We start from the raw sequence: 25,718 nt of genomic DNA, 5'->3' as shown, positions 1-25,718 counted from the left end.
GTAAGGATGGGGCATACGCCCTCGTTTGGATGACCAATTAAATTTGTCCCTTAACATGTCAAGCCCTCATCTCATATCATTCAAAGGGAAACAAAATTAACGAGTTGGATTTTTCATACATAGGTTTTTATTCTTGCTCCTGGATAATAAAAAACAAAAAACAAAAAAAAAAAAACTGTATTAATAGAAAACTTATAGTTTGAATTCAGCCTTGAAAGAAATTCAATATTTTGAAGAAGGCATGTACAGCTGATTTAAAAACCGTTTTATTTCATGATGTAAGAGGATCATACAAGTATATCGGTTTGCAATGTCTTTAAATTAGAACTGGAATAAGAAACCTTAAAGGGCCAGTAATACCAAAGAATGAAACAGATTAACACTTAAAATAGACTCCGCATTTGCCCAAAAGGAAAACCCCTTTTAGGTATGAAGCCTAGTTATCAATTATATAACAGGCTGGCAAACACCAGATACAAAAGTAGTATTTGGTTCTCAAAAATTATTTTACAGCTTAACTGTTTGGGATGACTTCTTAAACCTCTGAATGAGTACACTCTTCTACAGATATCCAGAGGTCAAACCAGAACCTGAATATGAGCCCATGAGGCCCTAGGCAAGATCATGGTTTGGGCCCATAGTCCACCCACTTTTGTTTGTCAATAAAACACAAAACTGGGTTAGAGTAAGCTAGGCCTCTTAGAGCACAATGGGCCCTGTACAGGAGAGTAGGTTGCCTAATGAATATTCATGCCTACACCATCTTCTTGTTCTACTGCTGAATGGAATTTCATTTTGTCCATCATTGCCATATGGATGATACTTTTTCAAGTGTGCCCATTACAATGTTCTGCTAATAATAGAGAGTTTTCTTTCTAAGCCACAACTAGATTGTTGCTCTGGTATTGGGTCTTGCATTTGATTTATATAATGAAAAGTAGGATTAAGGATATCACTAGAGTCAAACCAAGGCCAAATGGTTGTACACGACTACCTATAGGAAGTCAAAGTGCATATCCATTGCCCACACATAGCCCTTTCTTGTGGCTCCTAACTTCCTTATCATGAACATTTCACCTACAGCCGACATTTTGGTGGCTGAACCAATATTCAGCCTATAAATTCATTTTGAACCAGTTACATCATTGAGGCATAAGACAGTGCTCAACGACAAAAATGTCCTTAATAGGCTAGATTCTTATGAGTATATGGTTCATTCCACTGTGCCTCCACTGTGACCTGGTGACAAGTCCATTTTAACAAAGATTGGGTCAGCAAGCATCTAGAACATGTACAAAAAAACGATCTGTATCAGTGCTATACAAAGCACGGACATAGACATTGATAAGAAAATGGTGTACAATTCATCCCCTCGTCAAAAAAAAAAAAAAAGGCAGTTTGCAAATGCTGCATAGGGACAAATGCAATTTGATGTACAAGGATGGCATCCATTGTTAGGCACTACTGGCCCTTTCAAAGGACACTTAACAAAGTGCTTAAATAAATAAATATGTGAAAATGGTACACTTAGGGGACAAGACCATTTTAGTTAAATTTTAAATAGGGAAAAACTACCCAAACATCAAGTGGATTTAAAGAGACAAGACTAATACAGCCCTCCTCTATTCTTTCTTTAGTTTATAAAGCAAGTAATCCCATAGTCAATATTGCATACGTACCTAATTGAATCATATGAATTTTTCATCATAACATCTGGCCATTTTAAATAAACATTTTAGTTAATATTGTCGATAAATAACAAATGCCAAATTAATAGTACAAAACGTTTTACAGAAGAGGAACGCCAATTCCGGTTGGCCAAGCTTGTTTGATGCCCTCTCAAAAAAAGGAAAAAAAATATAATCTTAATGCAGTGCAAAGATATCACAATATCTGTCTTCAAGGTGCGGAGAGAGGAGATTCCCGAGATGGTGAACCGCAATTGTCCTCTGGTGGAAAAACTGTTAGCGTACAAGCTCTGATGCCCCCAAGGGATTCTGGTAGATCGAACACTTTGTGCCATTCGTCTTTTTCGGGGTCATATTTCTGGACGATTTCTACCATACATCTATTGTTCCAAGAATATCCACCAACTACATAAATTTTATTTTCGAAAACCGCTACCCCAACATCACTTTGTCCACGTAACATTGCGGCAATTGGAGTCCACTGGTCCAAAGATGGGGAGTAGTATTCGCAGCTGAGGACATCGTCATAGTCACTAGTTCCTCTGAAATGGTTTCCCCCAATGACGTAAAGTTTGTCTCCCACGGTACACATGCAGTGCAGACCTCGGACTGTAGTCATGGGAGCTTTCTGAGTCCATTTGTCTGTATCTGGATCAAAGCACATCAGTTCCTTCTGGAAGGTGTCATGAGTAATTCCACCTGCCAAAATATACATTATAAACAAATGAATGTGTCCATTGATATAGTCAAAGAGAAAGTAGATTTACACAACCTTTATAAGACAAAATGTATGGATGTTCAGTAAATATGCTACAATATGATATACACACACACACATATATATATATATATATATACATACACACACACACATACATATACATACACACAAACATATACATACATACCACATGCACAGTTTCCACTCTTCCACCCCTAAATGTTACATTTCTCTATGGGTTATATACTTCAGCATCTCCATATAAAGGCACAACAAAAAAAAAAGTCTTGGTAGAGATGTTGTGGAAGAAAAGATAACTACTACATAGAAGATACTTACTCCAATGTGTGAAACCCTAACTCACTCCTGCAACAAGTATTGTTGCTCTCACGTCATATGTAAATATGGTAGCCTTAAAACAAAGTGTTGTTCTGGTTACGTAGGAGGCTGCCATAGAAGTGATGCTGAAGAGAATGGTTACCGGATGAAACTGATTGGGAGCATTTTCGTATCTAAACCTCATTTATAACTTGACTTCCGATCTCAACATGGAAACCATTTAAAAATGGGATTTTGGTACCTACCGGTAAATCCTTTTCTCTGATTCCACAGGGGACACTGCAGTTGCTTACGCTGGGGTATAGAGGCCTGGATAACTTTATAATAATTTAGAAGTGTGAAGCTCCTCCCCCTCTATGTCCCATCAGCCCTCAGTTTAGAAAATGAAGACCGAGAGGAGATGGAGAACAAGCGGAGTAAGAAAAGGAGAGAAGAACACACAATATATCATACAACATACAGAACAAGCAGAACAGGCAGGCTAAGAGCGCTGAGGTGGGCACCCAGTGTCCCCTGTGGAATCAGAGAAAAGGATTTACCGGTAGGTACCAAAATCCCATTTTCTCTTTCATCCACTAGGGGACACTGGAGGTGCTTACACTGGGGACGTCCCAAAGTTTTCCCCATGGGCGGGAGCGCTCTGCGGCACCTGCAGAACTAGGCGGCCAAAACGGGATGCCGAAGTAGCAAACGTATCAAAGTTATAAAACTTGACAAGCCTGTGAACTGAAGACCAAGTGGCACAATTGTGACGTGGAGGCTCCTCTACCGGCCGCCCATGACGCACCCACAGAACGTGTGGAATAAGCCTAATGGACGAAGGAGGCCGACAGTCGACACTAACATAAGCCTGATGAATAGTCAGCCGAATTCAACGTGCCAAAGTCTGGTTAGACGATTGCCAATCCCTCCGAATAGCATCATATAGGACAAAAAGCGACTCAGACTTACGGATGGACGCTGTCCTGGCAACATAGATACGGATAGCCCTAACCACATCTAAGGTAGAACACACACCAGAGTCCTCCACCAACAACGGTACCACAATAGGCTGATTGATATGCAAAGCCGACACAACCCTGGCAAGAAAAGCGGCTGCCGTCCGGCTTATAAGACAGAGCACCCACTTCTGAAACTTTACGAGCAGAAGCGAGAGCCAGGAACAGAAGTGTCTTCCAAGACAGGTACTTAAGATCAACCTCCTCCAAAGGTTCAAACATGGGCGACTGAAGAAACAGAAGCATTAAGTTTAGATCCCAGGAAGCTATTGGCGGTACCAAAGTGGGCTGCACGCGCCAGACCTCTTGAAGAGACGTCTGCATCTCAGGAATGAGGGCCAATTTTCAATTTCCCTTGAAAGAAAATGGAAGAGGCAGAGACCTGCACCCTTAAGGTTCCCAGACGAAGGCCAGAATCCAGACCTGTCTGAAGGAAAAGCAGAAACCGGGTGAGATATGAGCACCCCAGATGATTTAATGCGCAGCCGAAACTGGCGAAAGAGCCACCCCGGTAAACGCAGTTGCGCTAGGTTGGGGTGTATGAAAGGGCCCTGCTGTAGAAGATCCGGGTGCAGAGGAAGGGACCACGGATCGTTTGACAATAGGGATCGAAGGTTCGAGAACCAACTTCTCCAATTCCAGTTCGGAGCCACGAGAATTACAGAGGCTGTCGCTTGTCTTATCCTTTTTTTTAGAAGACAAGGAAGAAGCGGAATCGGAGGAAAAAAGGTAAACGAAGTCGTAGATCCACTGACTTGTCAGAGCGTCTACTGCTTCTGCCTGCGGATCTCGAGTTCTTGACACGTATACTGGTAGCTGACAATTCAGTCGTGACACCATGAGGTCCACCTGAGGACATCCCCATCAAAGTATCAGCACGTTGAACACGTCTGGATGAAGCTTCCATTCCCCGAAATGGATAACCTGTCGATTTAGGTAATCTGCTTCCCAGTTGTCCACACCCGGGATGAATACCGCTGACAGGATTACTGAATGGTTATCGGCCCACCGGAGGATCAGAGTTACTGCTCGCCTAGCCATGCGACTCAGAGTTTCTCGATGGTGGTTGATGTAAGCGAGGGCCGTCGCGTTGTCGGACTGAACGCTTACCGGATGAGCCTTTAGAAACTCTGTTGCCTCCATCAGAGCATTGTAAAGCGCTCCGAGTTCCAATGCATTTATGGCTCTCTCTGTTCTAGAGGGGACCCTCTAAAATTCGTAATCGAGGACTACTGCTCCACATCCTCGGAGGCTGGCATCCATTGTTACAATGATCCAGTCCCACACTCCGAATCTCCAGCCCGCTAAAAGATTTGTGGATACGTCCACCAGAGAAGGGCCATTCTCGTAGAAGCAGATGAGACCCTGCCCCTGTGCCAACAGGTTCAGCTGAAAAACCTTGGAGTGAAATCGGCCGAACTGTAGTGCCTCAAAAGCAGCTACTCTCTTTCCTAAGAGACAAAGAAGCATTAACACCTTCTTTGGACTGAGGACTAGCTGAACTAACAACCGGATATCCCTGGCCTTGGCTGTTGGAAGAAAAATCCTCTGTGATTCCATATCCACTATCATGCCCAGAAATAGAAGCTTCTGGGACGGATTGAGATTTGACTTCTTGAAGTTGATTATCCAACCGGGTTGGATTAGAGTGTGATAGGTCAGTAAGGCATGATCTGATAGAAGAGATACCGATGGAGCCTTGAGCAACAGATCATCCAAATAAGGGTATATGTTCACTCCTGAAGACCGAAGGAGAGCGATCATGACTGACATGATTTTGGTGAATATGCGGGGAGCCGAGGATAACCCGAACGGCAATGCCCGAAACTGGTAATGATCTTTCAATATGGCAAAACGCAGAAAAGCTTGGTGTGGTTCCCAATGGGAATATGGAGATAAGCCTTCTTGATATCCAGGGATAATAAGAACCCCCCTGGTTCCAAGCTCGCAATGACGGACTGCAGATGTTCCAGTTTGAAATGATACATCTTCACAGACAGATTTTAAGGACCTGAGGTTTAAGATGGGTCTGACCGCATTCGGTTTGGGCACTACAAACAGGTTTGAGTAAAACCCCATACCTCGCTGATGCTCCTGAACCGGAACTAGCACAGATGAAACTACTAGAGACCTGATAGCCTCCTGTAGAACTTGAAATTCTAGCAAGCGTGCTCCCACCGCAGGAAAACCCAGGTGGGACGGTAGACCGTCAAGCCACCCGTTTCTCAGCTGGTTTAGGCTTTGGTCTACGTGCAACAGTGTGTGGACGACCTCTACCTCTGCAGCCTCTCGGTTGTGTGGAAGCACCTCTGGCTCTACCACAAAAGGAATGAGGCGCTCAAAAGGAATCAAACGAAGGTCCAATATAAGGTCTTCTGGAAGCCGGAGCAGTAGACAGGAGGAAAGAGGACTTACCCCCCACTTGCCTAGGATATCCACTTGTCCAATTCCGGGCCAAAAAGCATATCACCCGTGAATGGTAAATCCTCAACCGCACGCTTGGTCTCTGCCTGCCAAGCGCGCAACCACAGAGCTCTGCGTTCAGAAATAGCAGATGCAGGTATGCAGGCACTAATCTGACTGATATCCTTAGAAACTTCTCCTAAGTAAACTGCAGACTCACAGGTGTGTTCTGCTAGTAGACTTAATTCTGCTCTGGAAGTACCCGAGTGTAATCAACTGGTCAACCCAGCAAACCACAGCCTTGTTAACCCAGGCAGTAATAAGGGTAGGTCAAAGCTGAGCTCCTGCTGCGGTATATGTAGATCATAGTGTTATCTCAAACTTACGATCCGAAGGGTCCTTTAAAACAGTAGCTCCCGGCACCGGAACTGCTGTTTTCTTAGAGAGACTGAAATCAGACGCATCTACAGGAGGAGGTGTTTCCTAGTTCTCCATCATGGATGATGGAAAAGGGTAGCTAGGGGGAAACCTGCGTGGAATTTGGAACCGCTTATCCGGCTGTATCCAGGCCACTGATAACTGCAAGATTAGAGATTCCACCCCTCGGGAGGTGGACTCTAACTCCTGAGGGGTTTCTTGTAAAACTTCCTCCAAATCACCCTCTACGGTATCCTCTGTAGCGACGAATTGTTCGTCCGACTCTTCTGACTGGAGAACAGTCATTAAGAGTACGCTGTTATGATTTTTTTTTTTTGGTAGGAAGTGGAGGGTGCAAGCACCGTTTTACTCTGAACCAGAGTGTCTCCTGCCCATAGCGGAGCAGAAGAGCTAGTAATCGCCAACTGTGAACCCGTTGTTATTACAAACATAACATATGTGGACCCAGTGGCATGTGGCTTAGTCTTTTTGTTGTTACACTTGGAACAGACAAACAGCTTTAGAGAAGCCTTGGTTCTGTTGGACCTGGTACACACAGTCACCCAGAGAAACACAGCATAAAACAGAAAAGAGACAGACCAGATAAACAAGAAGGCTGTGGGACACAGTGGAGGAGAAACCCCCCTCCCACAGATCAGATTCCCCTGCACTTACACCCCAGTTACTTACAGCCTCTTTACCAGGGATGTAATCAGGAGATGTACTTGTGCAGCACAGGGATGGCAGCAGAGGAATCCAGCCTTCTGTGTCTCTACACTGCAATCTCCTATATAGAGATGCAGTATGAGCTGCTGTGTAATGAAGAACGGCAGCCCTGCTGTTATACAGCCGCTTGCCGCGTAGGGGAGAGAGACCCGCGCTGCCTTTAAGCTCCGCCCCCTTCTTTATGCCCTGAAGGGCTTTACAAGATGGCTTCTGTGGCCATTAACCCCCCCCCCCCCCCCGTGCACCTCACACCGCGTGTACAGCGGGGAGAGTGAGAGCAGGTGGCCGCACTTGTAGCGCACTTAACCTGCTGCCCCGCGCCACTGACAGCGGGGAGAGGGATTGAGAGAGCCGCGTGAGCAGCGCTCTGCATAGGCTGCCCACGCCGCTAACAGCAGGGAGAGTCGAGTGCCGCGCTAATTAGCGGCAGGAGGGACAGCAGGGAGCCGCGCTATTCAGCGGCAGGAGGGACAGCAGGGAGCCGCGCTATTCAGCGGCAGGAGGGACAGCAGGGAGCTGAGCAGCGGGTGAAGGGAGATCCGGGTGCCGCGCTGTAGCGCGCTTCATATGCACCCGAACGTCTCCTGTAATAGCGGGAGGAGGGAGAGCAGTGGAGCCGCGTGTAGCGCTCTGCATAAGCTGCCCAGCACACTAAGTTTGTACAACGCTGGGCAGCGGGGGAAACTGGGAGCCGGGGGATGCGCAGGTGGTTACTCACTGCGTGGTCCCCCATAGAAGTATCTCTCAACAAGAAGTGCTGACTGCTAAGAGAATGTGCTGTGGCGGTAAGGAGAGGTCAGTGCTTTTAGTAGAAGCACTGTGCACTCCTTCCTGCCTCCTATAAGGACAGGTCGCCAGGTACCCGGACCACACCTTTAGAGAGGTGGCGAAGGGTACCTAATATAGTGTCAAAAGATGTAAAAAGAAAACCTAAATAAATAAAATAGATGTGTTGCTGGAGCACAGCAGGTTGTGACCAGCTCCGTAGGCACATTTTCTAAACTGAGGGCTGATGGGGCATAGAGGGGGAGGAGCTTCACACTTCTAAATTATTTAAAGTGCCGGGTCCAGTTATCCACGCCTCTATACCCCAGCGTAAGCACCCCCAGTGTCCCCTAGTGGATGAAAGAGAAAGCACTGAATTGAATTCTATCCTATCCACCAAAGAACAACTGAATCCTATGTCATACAGTTATTAATTTCTTTGATGCCCAGCAATCTTCTTTATCTGTCGTTATATATGCTGTAATAGTTGTATTCTACACCAAGCATAGACAAGCCAAAACACTACCAAACGAGCACGCTTTTGTAGAGGATGGGGAGGTTAAAAATGGCACTGTTCCACCCTATGCATTACAAATCTTTCCTTCCCTAGGCAGTAGGAGTTTGGGTAATGAGTGGGACTCGTAGTTCAGGTAAAATGGACAAGGGCCCAGCAAGATCCTTAACTATTACATCTAAAATGTAAGTTACAGATAAACATAACCACACCTCTTACAGAAACACGATTAAAAGTTCACAAATACTTTGTGAACAGGAACATAGCACTTAGACTTTATGACGTCCCTGGAACCCTGTAGGGTTATTTTCTTACAAGTTGTTTTGCACTTCATAAAAGACACTATTCATTGTGAACTGCCAGTGATAAGCTTCCGTGCTGTTCATCAGAAGCAGCTGGAGTGGGAAACCACTTGTGATTGGCTGGCAGTGAAGGAGAGCCCTAGTTACACTCATTCATCCACATTTTTCATCTGTTCTTTGGTCTTTTTTTCTGAAAAATGTTACTACAATGCTTTAGAAAGGTTTTGGGGTGTTTGTTCAATTTTAAGTCATGCCCGTGCGTGTTTAATTGATAGACAGACCAACTTTTCAAATCTTAATAACTAAACCTTCCACAACTTAGTGCAGTGTTCCCAAACCCAATCCTCATAGCCCACTCACAATCCAGACATTAGAGATATCCCTGCTTGAGCATAGGTGGGTGAATAAAACGGACTTGGGTAATAATTAATCCACCTCAGTTCATGCATGGATAACCTTAGTACCTGTACTGTGAGTGGACCATGAGTACTGGGTTTGGGTCTAATGGGTACAGGTAGAGCCCCTGTGTCTTTCATGACAGATAGGGAGACGTCTGTTCTAACGGAGAGCCCAGTAAGCATATGACCTCTCATTTATAATGATTCCTCAGTAAATTATGCAGTGAGCCATGGTATTAGAATTACAATTTTTAGCAATGGTCTGATATTTAACATTAACAGACATGAAAAATCATACTTCAATCGACTATGCGATGGGCATTAAGGGATCGTCTGACACATGCCACATCTAACCCTGAATATTGAAGTAACCAGTCTAACAAGTATTCAATCACAACTGCTGCTTGTATACATACTTTGGTTATTAAACCAAAACCCTTCACTTACAAAATGGCAATCTGCATTATTTTCCACAAACATTTTACATTCCTCACACTTACCCAACACATTCCACACTAACATTCTTACCATGCAAGTTGTCAATAGATATAAACTGAGATTTTACCAGCTAAGAAGGATGCTTTTCTTTTTCCGTGTACTTAGCAATACATTCTTTACACCCCGACGGAAAACTTAGCCAAGTGTGTCACTTCAGCAGTAATAATGACTTGTTCGCGTGCATCTAACTAGCTCTATTCTGCATGGCTTGCTGCGATATATTACAGAAATAATTAATGTATTCATGCGACTAATCGGTGACTCGATTATTATTGTATGAAAATACAGAGGATAGATTGGGGGGGGGGGGGCCTTGAAAAAGGCAATATTAGTGGCAAAACAAGTGGCAAATTAAGCAAAGCATTTACACACAAAGGGAAAGTCATCCTGCTTTCAAGCGACTGTATTCCTGTATAAAGGAAGTCATTCAGCGCGCGTCTGTTTTTCAGGGATGGATCCATTAACATGAGAATATGTGACATATACTAAATGCAAAACAGAAATCCTGTTGGCGCACATTCAGGAAGGGAGCGCTGATCACAGGAAGGGCATCCATCTCTCTGCGATTAGGCCACTAGGAAGAGAGCAGTACAGCTGCAGCTGTGGTCTATTGACTTTTTCCATTGTGAAATACATTTTCTTCCTGTGATGAGCCTCTCAGCTTGACACAAATAAGGACCACTTACACGAGCTTTGTTCGATGTATATCTGAAAGCAAAGCTGGTCGGATTGTTTCAGACGAAAGGCGGAATGGAATATCTACGGATTTAATCTCATCTGTGAGTTAACACTGAAGGCTTTAACGTGAATAATAGACCTCTGCCAAGACCCAAAGAGGAATAATGCCTATTTTGTTTGAGATAAATATCTAAATACTCTGTCTGCATTATCTAAAGTATTTTATGAAGTTTCGCCAAACACATCTGATTAAATCAATCCCATTTTTTTTTACATTTCTCATTGCAACGCCATGTAGTTAGAAGTGCTATGCCTGCTTTCGGGATTGAAAGTGATATATTGAGCAACAAGGAAAGTTACTGTTACAGCAAACAGACCATACATAACTCAGGGAGATAGCAGAAAAGTGTGTTCACTGATGCTGGGGGAGGAGGCCATCTGGCAGGATCATCATTGGGTTATTCAGATTTTTGTTTTAAGACAAATCAAACACAAGCAAATATGGTCTCTGCAGGGGGCTTCCAGGCAGTAGTTTTGTAGAATGTAAAGAAGAAATATACTGTAGTCTACATGGGTTTATTTTAACTCACATTTCATAAAAATATTTACTATTTGGAGTCTAGGTATGCAAATAGCTTTATTTCACTGCTTGATTCCGGTCAATGAAATGTATTTATACCAAGGCTAGACAAATCCCGGGCGCCACGTCGACTAAGATTTTAGACCTGGCGACTGAGTTTTCCAAGCCCGTCCCCCCCCCGCCACTGCAGGGAGGCTCCACTTGCCAGGCGTCCGCTGAAATTTTACCAGCGGGCGCCCGATTCCCAGCAGCCGGAGCTCACTCCTGAGCTCCAGAGTCCGACTCCCCCCACGGGCACTAAGGGAGAGACGTCATGGTTCTACTACAGGGGGCTTAGTACTGGTTGGCACTATTACAGGGGGCTTAGTACTGGTTGGCACTATTACAGGGGGCTTAGTACTGGTTGGCACTATTACAGGGGGATTAGTGCTGGGGGCACTATTACAGGGGGATTAGTGCTGGGGGCACTATTACAGGGGGATTAGTGCTGGGGGCACTATTACAGGGGGATTAGTGCTGGGGGCACTATTACAGGGGGATTAGTGCTGGGGGCACTATTACAGGGGGATTAGTGCTGGGGGCACTATTACAGGGGGATTAGTGCTGGGGGCACTATTACAGGGGGATTAGTGCTGGGGGCACTATTACAGGGGGATTAGTGCTGGGGGCACTATTACAGGGGGATTAGTGCTGGGGGCACTATTACAGGGGGATTAGTGCTGGGGACACTATTACAGGGGGATTAGTGCTGGGGACACTATTACAGGGGGATTAGTGCTGGGGACACTATTACAGGGGGATTAGTGCTGGGGACACTTACAGGGGCTGGTGTGGGCTTGTTGCAGAATCTGATGACCATTAAAGAGGCATGTGCGGTGATTTGATGGCATGTGGTAAGGTTGAGGGGCACTGAAAGGGCATGTGTGGTGGTCTATACAAGCTTTCATATTTGGTAATGGACTATAGTCTGGCTCCTAAACTTTTAAGATGGCTCCTAGATTTTACAAAAATTTGTCGAGCCCAGATTTATACAGTAGTTTCTAATGGTACAATGCTAGCAATATAGGTCACAACACAGTGGCATGCAGAGGGTTTTTTTTCTTCCACCTTTAACACCCCAATTAAAATACAGGACCATTCTGACATTGGATACAATTGCACCCAAGAGCAGTTCAGCATTATATTCCAAGGACAAATACAGCCTCAGAAAATATATATAAGCGAGAAACTGTGTGTGCGTCTGTCTGTCATTTACGCACAGCCAGTTTTGTACCTAGCTCCACCAAATTTGGCATGGTGGTGTAGTTTGACCAGGATTAGGTTTTCGGCTATGTTTGAAGTTAGTCAGGGCCATGGAGTTTCTGATTTAAAGTTTTGGTTTAAGCAAGTTTGCTCAGGATGTCTTCCAGTGCCTAAAACTGCACTGATCTGAAGGCACAGGCCGATATGTACCAGTGGGGGCAGGAATGCTGGTCTGCAGAGATTTCTGTTCTGCACTAATTTCTGAAACCGCAGTGACTTGGGAAGCTATACTGATTTCTGTCCTGTAAAGCCGCATATCCACTAGATGATAAATTGGACGATTTGAACAACATCGTTATCGTCCACAATATCGTCCAGTGGATATGCAGTCAACGACCTGCGATGCGTGCTCCCGCTGGTCGCTGACTTCTTTCATTGCCCGTACTTGCAGGGCAACCTGACAATATCCAAAACACAGTGGAGCGCTAATTCCACTTGGTGATCTAATTGTTCACACAGCTGCTGACACAGCCTTTTGAAAAAACCCGTGAGAGGGGAGAAACGCGTCAAGGGAAATTTAGTTAGACTGCACCTGTTCCTGTTTGCATTTGGAGACCGCATCTTCACCTTTTCCAGCAGTTTTCAGCTGGTAGCAGTCACGATCCACTGCCTATCCATCAGCGGGAGTCAGGAGCCTGCCGGAGCAGACGGACCCCCTTTCAGCCGGTATCATCTAATAGCATCCAGTGCTTCTCACTAGCGGGAGTCGGGAGCCTGCCGGAGCAGACGGACCCCCCCTTCAGCCGCTATCAGCTGGTTACCAGTCATCACCCATTGCTTCTCACCAGTGGGAGTCAGGAACTTGCCGGAGCGGACGGCTCCCCTGTGAGTATTGCGCTTACAGCCAGACATCACTGTGGTCAGCACACATTCCACAGTTCAACATCCAGTGTGTCTAGCATTGGAAATCATTGTTCTGCCGGAGCAGACGGACTTGCTTAGGCTGGATCAGCTGATGGTGAGCGGCTTGAATAATCATCATATTTAATATATGTACCTCATTGTGTCCTTTGAACTTTACGGACACCGCGGATCCAATAACATTGGAACTTTCATCATTGGGCTATTTGTTTCCAATCTCCAATAGGAGTTTAATTAGGAATCCCTTTAGTATATCTTGGGATTAATAGCATTAATTTATTAATTCAATTGCTGCTTGTCTTTTCCCATCAATTGGTGGGATATTAATACAACATTTGTTTGTCTAATTGTTTTTTACCAGTCAAATTTCATATGTAATCATTTCATTATTGCCACATTGGCAATTGTACAGATATGATCTGAGTATATGTAAAATAATTGTTGAATCCAATGCTTTTAGGAACTGCAGTTCTAGTTATATGTGAAATAAATTGTTATTCAATAATATTTCCAATATTTTTTTTGTGAACATCAGCGCAGACATATTCTTTTTGTATATTTTCAACCTGACAATATTGTCAGGTTCTACAAGTTCGGGGATGAGGGAGGGCGACGTCGCTGAATGATATCATGAATATCATTCAGTGTGGGTGCTCAATGTCGTTAATGACATTGAGCACATCACTGCCGGGGAAACACTAGACGATATCGCTCATGGAGCATGAGCGCCTTTAGGTCACCCCAATCCAAACAGTCAGAGAATATGCCTGTCTGCACTGTCATTTTCTCCTATATTGCATTGTTATCCAGGTGTGATTGACTTCTGTGGTTCTTTGTCAAAGCTTTCCACCTTTAGTATGCCACAGTCAACCAAAGTTTAGTTCTTTTCACATCTCAGCCTTCAAAAGTGTGGTCCTTTTCAAGATAACTGTTAAAACACAACCAAAAGGCTAAAAAGTGTACAATCCAGTCTGGGTTGCAGCTCCTCAGCTGCTAGAAGTAAAACAAAGGCAAGACGGGAGGAGACCTTTGAGGAAAAAAAAGCAAATGTCAATGAATCAATGGAATGATGTTACAGGAGAGGACGTTGTAAAGAATGAAAGGTGCAGTCAAGGTCCATTCTTCAACCTGGGCAACGCCGGGTATCCCAGCTAGTATATTATGAACCTTACTAAAAAGCAAAAAAGGCATATAAAACCTAAAGAAACTTATGTAGCAAGAGTTGCAGAAGGGTGTGTATATTTTTGAAAACTTTGCACACTTACCTGAAATATACATAAGTCCACCAAACACAGTTCCAGCATGGCCATAATGTGGCTCGTTCATTTTTGCAACGTAGTTCCATTCATTTGTTCTGGGGTTGTAACATTCTACAGTGGCTGTACAGGAAAAAAAAAAGAAAAAACATAATTGGTGGTATATTCCTAACAGTGTAGGACAACACAATCTCATGAAGAAAGAAACACACAATGCTATCTTCAATGAATTATCACTATTTGTGGATTACATTTTATTTCTACTGCATTCCCTCTACAGGAGATCCGCCCTCCCCCTTTTGTGTGTAACTGTGCATGCTTAACAGCCATCCGTATAGAGATGAAATGCCAACACTGTATAGATTGTCAGGACAACACTTTTTCCAGCTACACATTAGATGCAAAGACAATACATTTGGCGCCACAATCAATCTGATTTTGTTTTTTTACATGCACAATACAGATACTCCACTGAGCATATATATATATATATATACACACACACACACACACACACACACACACACACACACAAGGGATGGGGAACCTCAGGCCCGGGGGCTGCATAAGGCCCCCGGAATCATTTGATCTGGCCCTCTGAGCTTTTTTCTGCTAGCCTCATCTGGATAGCAGGATGACTAGAATGGCACCCTGCAGCCAGAATCTATGCAGCAGTGCCACCTGGAGTGTCCTTAGACGCTTCAGACAGTCACACTGCTGTCCTTACAGCTCCACAGAGCATCCTCAGGATGCTCCGAGCATTGCAGAAATCACTGGAAATTGTTTCCCCGCCCATATATGACAACAAAGAGAGGGGAGTGGCCTGCACCGGGCCCGGGAAAAGTGTTATATATATCAAACTGGCCCTCGGCAGAAGACAGGTTCCCCACCCCTGATATACACAGACACACACACACACCTATACACAACAAGACGTCTCAGCCCTTTATAGCAAGCTGCTTGTAGGAGGACAGTATTGCATTGCTGGACATTTATGCATTCTGCCCCTTACACAGAGTCAGGTGCCAGGTAAATTCGTCTTTAGACATATGAATGGAAAGTACTGTGAAAGTGTACAAGGAGCGTCATGTCTCTGACATGCCCAAGTGAAAAGTACGCTTGGAAGATCACAATGATTAGAAAGGATAAAAAGTACAAGATATTGGTAAGCATTTGCAGTCTGATGTTAACCCTTCACTGCAATATTCACAGCACGCTGAATTACAAAAATCAGCCACCTTGTTTTGCAAAGGTCATGTAAATACCGTGGTCAAACGAAGTCAGCAATGTCCCAAATGATATAACCCTATCTTCAACACTTCAGGATGCCCCCAAACCCCCCCCCCAACCTCTCATTTTAAACATTGAAGGGAGAGGTTGCTGGGAGGAACCCACAATGTAAAAGAAATAATGTTTTGGGAGGGAGTGTTAAGTACACATTAGTAATAAATACTCTGGGAAGAAAAAATAAATAAGAATCATATTACAGGGGTTACCCATAAGGCCCCCATAGACGGGGCGATAAAGCAGCCGATCCGACTGATTGGTGCGATTTGCCTGCTATATCGCACCGTGTATGGCCCTGATGTCAGGCCGAGCGCGCGCCCGTGGGGTCGTACATCGGACCCCATGATCTCTCTGCAGAACCATAAGATCAGGGGTTGCGATGTGCGATCCCATGGATTCCTATGCGGGTGAGAGAGGGAGGAGCCGGCATATCAGGCGGTCGGCCACCCGATCGCACCGCGTGTGTGGACCGTCCGATATGTCAGAAGACGGATCCCCTGTTGCATCGCACCGTGTATGGGGGCCTTAACTGTATACAGAAACTGTTGAATAACTTTTCCTATCCTAGATTATTAACTATCCAAAATCAGACTGAAAATTAATCTATTCCAAAGTGCTACCTGTTTCTTTATATTAAGAAAAACTATTGTAATACTATCTGAAACAGAAAGGCGACCACATTCCTAACACATCATGTAATGTTACTCAGATCCAAAGGGTCAGCTGCCAGATTACCTAAATACATTCAAAGTATATGCAGTATTTTAGCAGATGAACAAAGAGAAGTAAAGATAAATGAAAGCAATCACTGTACTGTGTAACACACATGTACGGGACCTTCTTATTTTGCCATTCTGCATTTTAGTGCTTTAGACACTTACCTCCTGCTTTACCTGGGCTTTTACCAGTACAAATAATTGTCATCTAAATAGGTCATGACTTTGAATTTCAGAACTTAATGGTGTAACAAAGCCCATGACAAACCAATGCCACTCATTTCAATGTGGATTTTAAATGCATTCCTAGCATAAAAGCGGACAGGTGTAAGCGAGCCGTATATGTGATAGGAAACACTATTAGTCCTATATATGGCTATTGAGCACAACTGATTAAAGCCTGAAGTGCACGTATGCAGCAAGCCTTTGGCAGGCAAGATTCTGACCATACATAACTGGTGCATTATACTTATTTTTTCATTGACTGTAATATAATGTAAGTAGGAATGAATACTGCAGAAATGTAATATCAGATTACAGACAGAAGGACCTGAAAATATTTTAGTGAAATTCAATAATATTTGCAATGAATACAGAAGCGTGGCTGTAGTTGTTAAATATATATTGCAGTGTTAAAAATCAAAATTTGTTAGTAATAACTTGTGTAAATAGCAAACAATATACAATAAACTTGCCATACTGTACTGTACAGGTGTTTATTATTGCTCTTCTAATGAGAATGCAATTTACGTGTTGAAAAAACAAGCCTTTACAAAAATATATATATACAGTCAGGTCCATAAATATTGGGACATTGACAGAATTTTCAGATTTTGGCCTCTATTCACCACCACAATGGTTTTGAAATGAAACAAACAAGATGTGCTTCAACTGCAGCCTTTCAGATTTCATTTGAGGGTAATTACATCCAAATCGGGTGAACGGTGTAGGAATTACAACAGTTTCAATATGTGCCTCCCACTTTTTAAGGGGCCAAAAGTAATGGGACTATCAACTCAAAAGCTATTTCATGGACAGGTGTGGGCTATTCCCTCGTTATTTCATTATCAATTAAGCAGGTAAAAGGTCTGGAGTTGATTCTAGGTGTGACATTTGCATTTGGAATCAGTTGCTGTCAACTCTCAATATGAGATCCAAAGAGCTGTCACTATCAGTGAAGCAAGCCATCATTAGGCTGAAAAATCAAAACAAACCCATCAGAGAGATAGCAAAAACATTAGGTGTGGCCAAATCAACTGTTTGGAACATTCTTAAAAAGAAAGAACGCACTGGAGAGCTCAGCAACACCAAAAGACCCGGAAGACTACGGAAAACAACTGTGGTGGATGACAAAAGGATTATTTCCCTGGTGAAGAAAAACCCCTTCACAACAGTTGGCAAAATCAAGAACACTCTCCAGAAGGTAGATGTATATGTGTCAAAGTCAACAATCAAGAGAAGACTTCACAAGAGTGAATATAGAAGGTTCACCACAAGATGCAAACCATTGGTGAGCCTCAAAAACAGGAAGACCAGATTAGAGTTTGCCAAACATCATCTAAAAAAGCCATTACAGTTCTGGAACAACATCCTATGGACAGATGAGACAAAGATCAACTTGTACCAGAGTGATGGGAAGAGAAGAGAAGGAAAGGAACTGCTCATGATCCTAAACATACCACCTCATCAGTGAAGCATGGTGGTGGTAGTGTCATGGCGTGGGCATGTATGGCTGCCAATGGAACTGGTTCCCTTGTATTTTTTAATGATGTGACTGCTGACAAAATATTTCGCGCAATATTATATGCTTATATTCAGTCAAATGCTTCAGAACTCATTAAACGGCGCTTCACAGTGCAGATGGACAATGACCCGAAGCATACTGCAAAAGCAACCAAAGCGTTTTTTAAGTCTAGAAAGTGGAATGTTATGCAATGGCCAAGTCAATCCCCTGACCTGAATCCGATTGAGCATGCATTTCACTTGATGAAGACAAAACTGAAGGGAAAATGCCCCAAGAACAAGCAGGAACTGAAGACATTTGCAGTAGAGGCCTGGCAGAGCATCACCAGGGATGAAACCCAGCGTCTGGTGATGTCTATGCGTTCCAGACTTTAGGCTGTAATTGCCTGCAAAGGATTTGCAACAAAGTATTAAAAAGTGAAAGTTAGATTTAGGATTGTTTAGTTTGTCCCATTACTTTTGGCCCCTTAAAAAGTGGGAGGCACATATAGAAACCATTGTAATTCCTACACCGTTCACCCGATTTGGATGTAATTACCCTCAAATTAAATCTGAAAGTCTGCAGTTAAAGCACATCTTGTTTGTTTCATTTCAAAATCAATGTGGTGGTGAATAGAGGCCAAAATCTGAAAATTCTGTCAATGTCCCAATATTTATGGACATGTATGTATGTATGTATGTATGTATATACACACACACACACACATATATATATATATATATATATTATATATATTATATATATACACATACACATTTTCCTGCAGGTTGAGAGACCCAACATCGTTGTGATAGATCATAGTAGGATGGTGGTATGTAATGGCATTCATACACCATACTGTAATCGTACGGCTATAAAATACGAACGACAAACTACAAACGGCATATTATGAAAAAAGCCTAAGTAAGTGTCGTTTTAGCACAGAGAACAAGTTTTGACTCATCTCTCTGGGGACTAGACTGCTGCAGTGTGTGTACAGTTCTTCCCTCTAAATCTATCCTAGCCAGCGTTCATGGTGAGAGGTCAGAATCCGGTGATAACATGCAGGAGCGAGAAGACCCTGGCATTTGCCCAAGATTGGGAATGACCCTGCTTAAGGTAGCCTATTCCTGCACACATCTACATTAGGAAGGAACCAAATAAATTAACCTTTCAGAGTTCTTGTGAGATTGCAGTCAGGTATTCAAAGCAGAATGTTTGGTACATTCACTGATGGTATTCAGCAAATGATGATGCTTAGTTTACAGAATGCAAAGGGGGTAGGGAACGGACTGAAAGGGACACCTATAGGAAAAAAATATATGTTCTGTACACATCTCCTGTAAAGGAGAGATACACACACACACACATAGTATATACAAATACATACACTGTAATTACGCATACAAGCGAAAAGCAGGGGTCATGCAACAATAAAATACCCCAAATGCTTTCATGGTTAGGTTCATAGCCACCCTATGAGCTTCTTGCATGGCAACTGATTACAGATTAAGTGGGCCAGGGCAGAGAAGGATTGGGATATATAGTTTCTAAGTTTAGGGACACCAACATGAAGTTTATAACAACTTCCAGTACATGTGTGTCTGAGAAATGAAGCTACAACCATCTAAATCAGCCTATAAAAAGGTATATAATCAGTCCGTGTTTTTAAGTAGGTGTACAGACAGGAAGGGTAGTGTGCTTTAGCTGAAACATTCTTACACTTCTGTATAAACATCTGAGAATGTTGGAGAGCTCTTATATACAGCCATATGTGATAACATACTTCACTTAAGCTGCTAACCCATTAAATGATCCGAGTAACCAGCCGACACACGATGAGACGGACGACATATCGTGCGGTCCGTACAGAGACACACCATCGGTCGAAGCATCGATTTTCTAAACAACCTTATGCTCGCTTAGAATGTCAGTCTCAAGTAAGCCGCTGGACCCATAACTATTGCGTACGAATTCAGTCGCAGGCACAGCACTAAAATGGTCACGACAGACCTGCGTTTGATTTGCCACTTATAGTGTTTGAGTTCCCTCCCACAAATGGTCTCTGACCGCCAATCTGCATCCAAATCCCCACTGGGACCGCTGTCTCTATGCCATTGGGACGCATGTACCGTGTGGCTCAGATGCATGCGCAGTAAAAGAAAAAAAAAAAACAACAATGGGCAGCTGCCCAAAAATCGGTGATAACACATCTGGAAAATAGGATTTTGGTACTTGCCAGTAAAATCCCTTTCTCTGATTCCACAGGGGACACTGGAGATCAAGACACTGGGGGTATAGACGGGCGGATGAGAGGAGCTGGCACTTTAAATTTCTAATTGTGAGTGACTCTTCCCCCTCTATCCCACAGAAGCCCCAGTTAGAGAATTGGAGCCCGAGGAGACGGAACAGAATAAGACGACATAAACTGAGAAGGAATCAACACAACAAGATGGCCAAGGCTGAATAGAAAACACACACAACATGGTGCATACAAAATATGTGAAAAGTGAACGCAATGACAGGTAAGCAGTGTCCCCTGTGGAAACGGAGAAAGGAATTTTACTGGCAAGTACCAAAATCCTATTCTCTCCTTCATCCACCAGGGGACACTGGAGATCAAGACACTGGGGATGTCCCAAAGTTTTCCTCCCCTGGGTGGGAGAGCCCTGAGGAACCTACCAAACCCTGCGACCAAAACCAGAATCTGAGGCCGCAAAAGAATCAAAGAGTGTGCACGGCATACTGAAAAAGCTGAGGCGGCACGACGTCAGCCCAAAAAAGCACCTACCACATGAGTAGAATGTGCGGAATAAGAAAACTAGCAGAGGTCGTGCAGTAGCAACAGACGCCTGTCGGATGGCCAAACTAATCCCTTTGGCTAAATTCTGCTTAGAAGCAGGCCAAACTCGATTAGCAGCATCCACAAGAACAACAAGGAATCTGACCTCCGCAATGGCGCTTGTACAGGCCCATAAATCCGAAGAGCCCGCACAACATTCAAGGTAACGGCAGACTGAGATCCGTCTGACAACCCGGAACACAATCTGCTGGAAGAAGTGAAAAAAGGTAAAACCACCCTAGGCAGGAAGGCGCCCTGACATCATGAAAAATTAGATAAGGAGGCCACCAGAGAGGGCTCCCAACTCCGAAAAACCCTTGGACGAGGCCAAGGCCAATAGGCGGACCACTTTCCAAAAAGGAGTCTTAAATCCACATGCTCCCAGGTTCAAACATTGAACAGTGGAGGAACTTCAGAACCAGGTATAGGTCCCACGGAGATGTAGGTGGGACAAACTGAGGCTGTATTCAGAAAATTCTCTCAAGAAAAGCTTGATATGAAGGAACAAGGCCAGGCGGTGCTAAAATTATAGACTGCGTCGACACCTGAACCTTGAGAACCGAGGCGTAACCCGGTGTCCAGGTCCCGCTGAAGGAAGAAATTGGAGTCAGGACAATGGAAAACAATGGAGTAAAAAACCCCACTTTTAAAACCAGGCCACCAGAACGCCAGATGCTGGCATAACCGGCCTGCTAGCTCTGAGCATGGTGAGAAGTAAAGAACCCAGAACCCCACTACAGCAAAGATGGCGGCCCAACAGCCACACCAGCAATGCAGCCACTAAGTCGAATTACGAATTAAGCCTACAGCACTTCGTTATTCCCAGGTGGACTCCCATCCACGTACTAACTAGGCCTGTTCCTGCTCAGATTCAAAAGATCAGACGAGATGGAGCGTGTTCAGGGTGGATTGGCCGAAGGCCGGACCTTGAAGGAGTAGGTCTGGTCAAAAAGGTAGAGGCTAGGGATGTTTGTTTGTTTGTTTCCAGGGAAAGCGCGAACGCAGTCCCCCACTACCACAAATTATGCAGTCGAGTTTCCTGCATTTGGGGAATACGTAGGGGTCAGCACACCCGAAGCAAAATGGATGAGCCTCGTCCTGGGAGAACCAACTTCTAAAATACGAATACAGGCAGCTATTGGTATATTACAATGTTGATTGCATGTATGTTTAAATAGATATATCTATCAACTATGTGCTCTAAATTTTAATTCCTAGCACACAGGAATGACATTACAGGTTGAGTCTCCCATATCCAAATATTCCAAAATACGGAATCATTTTGTCATATAATGAAACCTTTGATTTTTGATGGTTCAATGTACACAAAACTGTGTCTAATGGGGGGCATCCACTAGACGATTTTATCCCTGTCCAACCTCTTAACGATTTTCCCTTGAAGTTTCCCTTGAAATATGATCTTCCACTCTGAACAATTTGCAAAAGATTTGCAAACGATTTGCAAAAGATCTAACAATAAGCTATGTTGTTTTAATCTGTGATTGAGAGCTTTCAGCTATAGTGGGCAGATAGTGGTTCATCGTTTGATCGTTCAGCGTGAACGATGTGTAAACGATGTGTAAACGATTTGTAAGCAATCAAGTGAAATTGACCTGCATGTTCAGTCGATGGAGGAGACGATCAAACGACCAGCGGGAGCGCGCATCGTACATCGTTAGAAACAATTACTGCACGATTTGCAAACGATGTTCAAACGATTATCGAACGATTTTATCATTATCGTTCAATCGTTCAACTTTATCGTCTAGTGGATACCCCCCTTAAGGCACAAATTATTAAAGATATTGTATCAAATTAAATTCAGGCTGTGTGTATAAGGTGTATATGAAACATACATGAATTTCATTTCTGTACACAAACTTTGCTTGATTCACAAAATTATTGAAAATATTGTATAAAATTATCTGCAGGCTGTGTGTATGAAGGTGTATATAACACATAAATGCATTCTGTGTATATTGGGTTCCCATTACCAATATATTTCATTATGATATGCAAATATTCCAAAATACGAAATATTCTGTCCCAAGCATTTTGGATATGGGAGACTCAACCAGTATAATATTAGTTATATTGTATAATACTTGATCATACTAATTCATAATGTATGTGGTAAAGCACAGGAAGGACAGAAAATAGGCCATAAATTCAGGTCCAACCACTATTTAAAACATAACTTTCCCAAACTGATAAGGAAAACCAAACTGCTCTCTGCTCTGGTGAGTAAATACATTACAAGCGGAGGCTATATAAAATACACGCGACTGAGACACCTCACTAGACATAAAACAACTCATTTTACTAGCTTGATTTAGGAGATTAGTAGTAAATATGCCCAGCATATTTACTGCACAGGGTAGCATTAACATCAGGGTAGCATTAACATCAGAAGTGCAGGCTCTTGAAAAAACACATATAGATAGAAAACTTATTAAAACAGCCTTTACGCTGAGATTTATCCAGGGCAAATTCACTCTTAAAAGAGGCAGTATAGTGGATTATGTAGGTACTTCAACATCTATGACATTGTGTTTCGTTCTGGAGTGAAGTGCACTTAGGTCTGCATTGTGTTTTATACCACACTAGTGCGACTCACACTTGCTAATAAATTATTTATCTTCTTCTTGTTTTAGTTAAACACATTTGAAAGTATAAAACTGAACTAGAATAAAGTAGATTCAGTGCGCTCTGACCACCTTGTACTCAATAGCAAATACAGCAGCTCGGTCTATGGATGAATCATTGCATTTACACATAAGACCCTCATTTATACGTGGAGGCGATTCAATGGTGTTTTAAAGCACGGTAATTAATGGACGCCCAATGTTACCATTCAGTTGTTTTGGGGAGCCCATAAATTATTGAGCTTGTTCCACCCAATTAGACCAGGTTTAGTCGTGTAAAACGGCTAAACAGTCTAAAGTTCTTACCCCTCCGTCACCCAACCCACCTGCTACTATCCGTGCACAAGATCTCGCTTCCTATTTCAAGAACAAGATTGATAATATCCGAAATGAAATGGTATGCACTTCCTCAGCCAGGGTCTTGTTCAATCCACTACCTGAACCCAGTGGCAAGTTCTCATCATTTGACCCCACTAATGAAGATGAAGTAGCTACACTCTTCTCATCCTCCTACTCTACTATCTCTCTTCTTGATTCTATACTGTCACAAATCAGTAAAGCTCTGTCTCCTGTGCTCATTCCACACTTAACTAAAATCTGTAATCTCTTTTTCTCTACTGGTATATTTCCATCACTGTTCAAGCATGCAGTGATCACTCCCATTTTGAAAAAACAAAATTCTGACCCTAACTCTCTCTCAAATTACCGTCCTATCTCCCAGCTCCCTTGCCCCCTCCAAGCTACTGGAGAGACTTGCCTACACTCGCCTCACACACTTTCTTAACACCCACAACTTATTGGATCTAATTCAGTCAGGCTTTCGCTCCCAACACTCCACTGAGAAAGCACTGGCTAAGGTAGTAAATGATCTGGTCACTGCCAAGGCTAAAGGCCATTATTCACTTTTAATTTTTCTAGATCTCTCAGCTGCCTTTGACACGGTTGACCACTCTCTTCTCATACAAACACTACAATCCCTAGATCTTCAAGACACAGCCCTTTCTTGGTTCTCATCCTACCTATCTAATCGCTCTTTCACTGGTCGCTTTTCTGATTCTACCTCCACTTCGTTACCTCTATCAACTGGAGTACCACAAGGTTCAGTATTAGGTCCTCTGCTTTTCTCTTGGCAAACTAATCAGCTCTTTTGGTTTTCAATATCATCTGTATGTGGATGATACTCAAATCTACCTGTCCTCCCCAGATTTGTCACCATCTGTGCTGGTCCGTGTCACTGAATGGGTCTCTGCCATTTCATCTTGGTTGTCATCTCACCACCTCAAACTTAATATTTCTAAAACAGAATTAATTATATTTCCACCGGCCAATAGTAGTTACCAACCTGATATCTCAATTACTGTTGACAACTCGACAATCAACCCCACCTCACAAGCTCGCTGTCTAGGTGTCATCCTTGACTCTGAACTGTCTTTTGTTCCCCACATTCAATCTGTCTCTAAATCCTGCTATATACATCTAAAAAACATAGCCAAAATTCGACCATATCTTACGCAAGACACTGCATAAACTTTTATACACGCACTCATAATTTCCCGCATTGACTATTGCAATAGTCTCCTTATTGGTCTTCCCAAAAACAGGCTCTCCCCACTACAATCCATTTTGAATGCAGCTGCGAGGTTGATCTTTCTCACCAAACGTTCAGTGTCTGCTGATCCACTCTGTCAGTCCCTCCCATTGGCTGCCGGTCTTCTACCGTATTCAATTTAAAATACTTACACTCACACATAAAGCTATTACCCAAACCACACCAACATACATCTCTTCACTTATCTCAAAATATCTTCCAACCCGACATCTCCGCTCTGCATAAGATCTGCGTCTCTCATCCCAGCTCATTACTTGTTCCCATGCATGGTTACAGGACTTTTTTCGGGCTGCACCCACCCCGTGGAATGCCCTCCCACGTACAATAAGACTTTCCACTAGTTTCCAAACATTCAAGCGTTCTCTGAAAACTCACCTCTTCAGACAAGCTTATCAGATTCCAGGACCGCCCACCTAACCTTTTATAGCTCCCTATCGAACTCTCTTCTTA

At 43.4% G+C, this 25,718-nt stretch overlaps 1 protein-coding gene across 5 annotated transcripts in view; it reads right to left on the bottom strand.

The window, feature by feature from the left end:
- Nucleotides 1–250: 250 nt before the first annotated feature.
- KLHL13 (kelch like family member 13) overlaps nucleotides 251–25,718 on the bottom strand; it is a 111,327-nt gene continuing 85,859 nt past the window's right edge. For all 5 annotated transcript variants that reach the window (XM_088452993.1, XM_088452974.1, XM_088452980.1 and 2 more), the window contains 2 exons: nucleotides 14,456–14,569; nucleotides 251–2,387 (listed from right to left, as the gene is read on the bottom strand). In XM_088452993.1, the coding sequence (XP_088309119.1) occupies nucleotides 1,900–2,387; nucleotides 14,456–14,569 (602 nt within the window). In that variant the 3' untranslated portion in view covers nucleotides 251–1,899. The remainder of the gene's footprint in view (nucleotides 2,388–14,455; nucleotides 14,570–25,718) is intronic.

The sequence above is a fragment of the Taudactylus pleione genome, unplaced genomic scaffold (assembly GCF_031769625.1).
Source record: "Taudactylus pleione unplaced genomic scaffold, aTauple2 ptg000039l, whole genome shotgun sequence".
NCBI classification, from domain to species: Eukaryota; Metazoa; Chordata; class Amphibia; order Anura; family Myobatrachidae; genus Taudactylus; species Taudactylus pleione.
The sequence above is the reverse complement of the archived record's forward strand: the minus strand, read 5'-3'. Positions and strand labels throughout refer to the sequence as shown.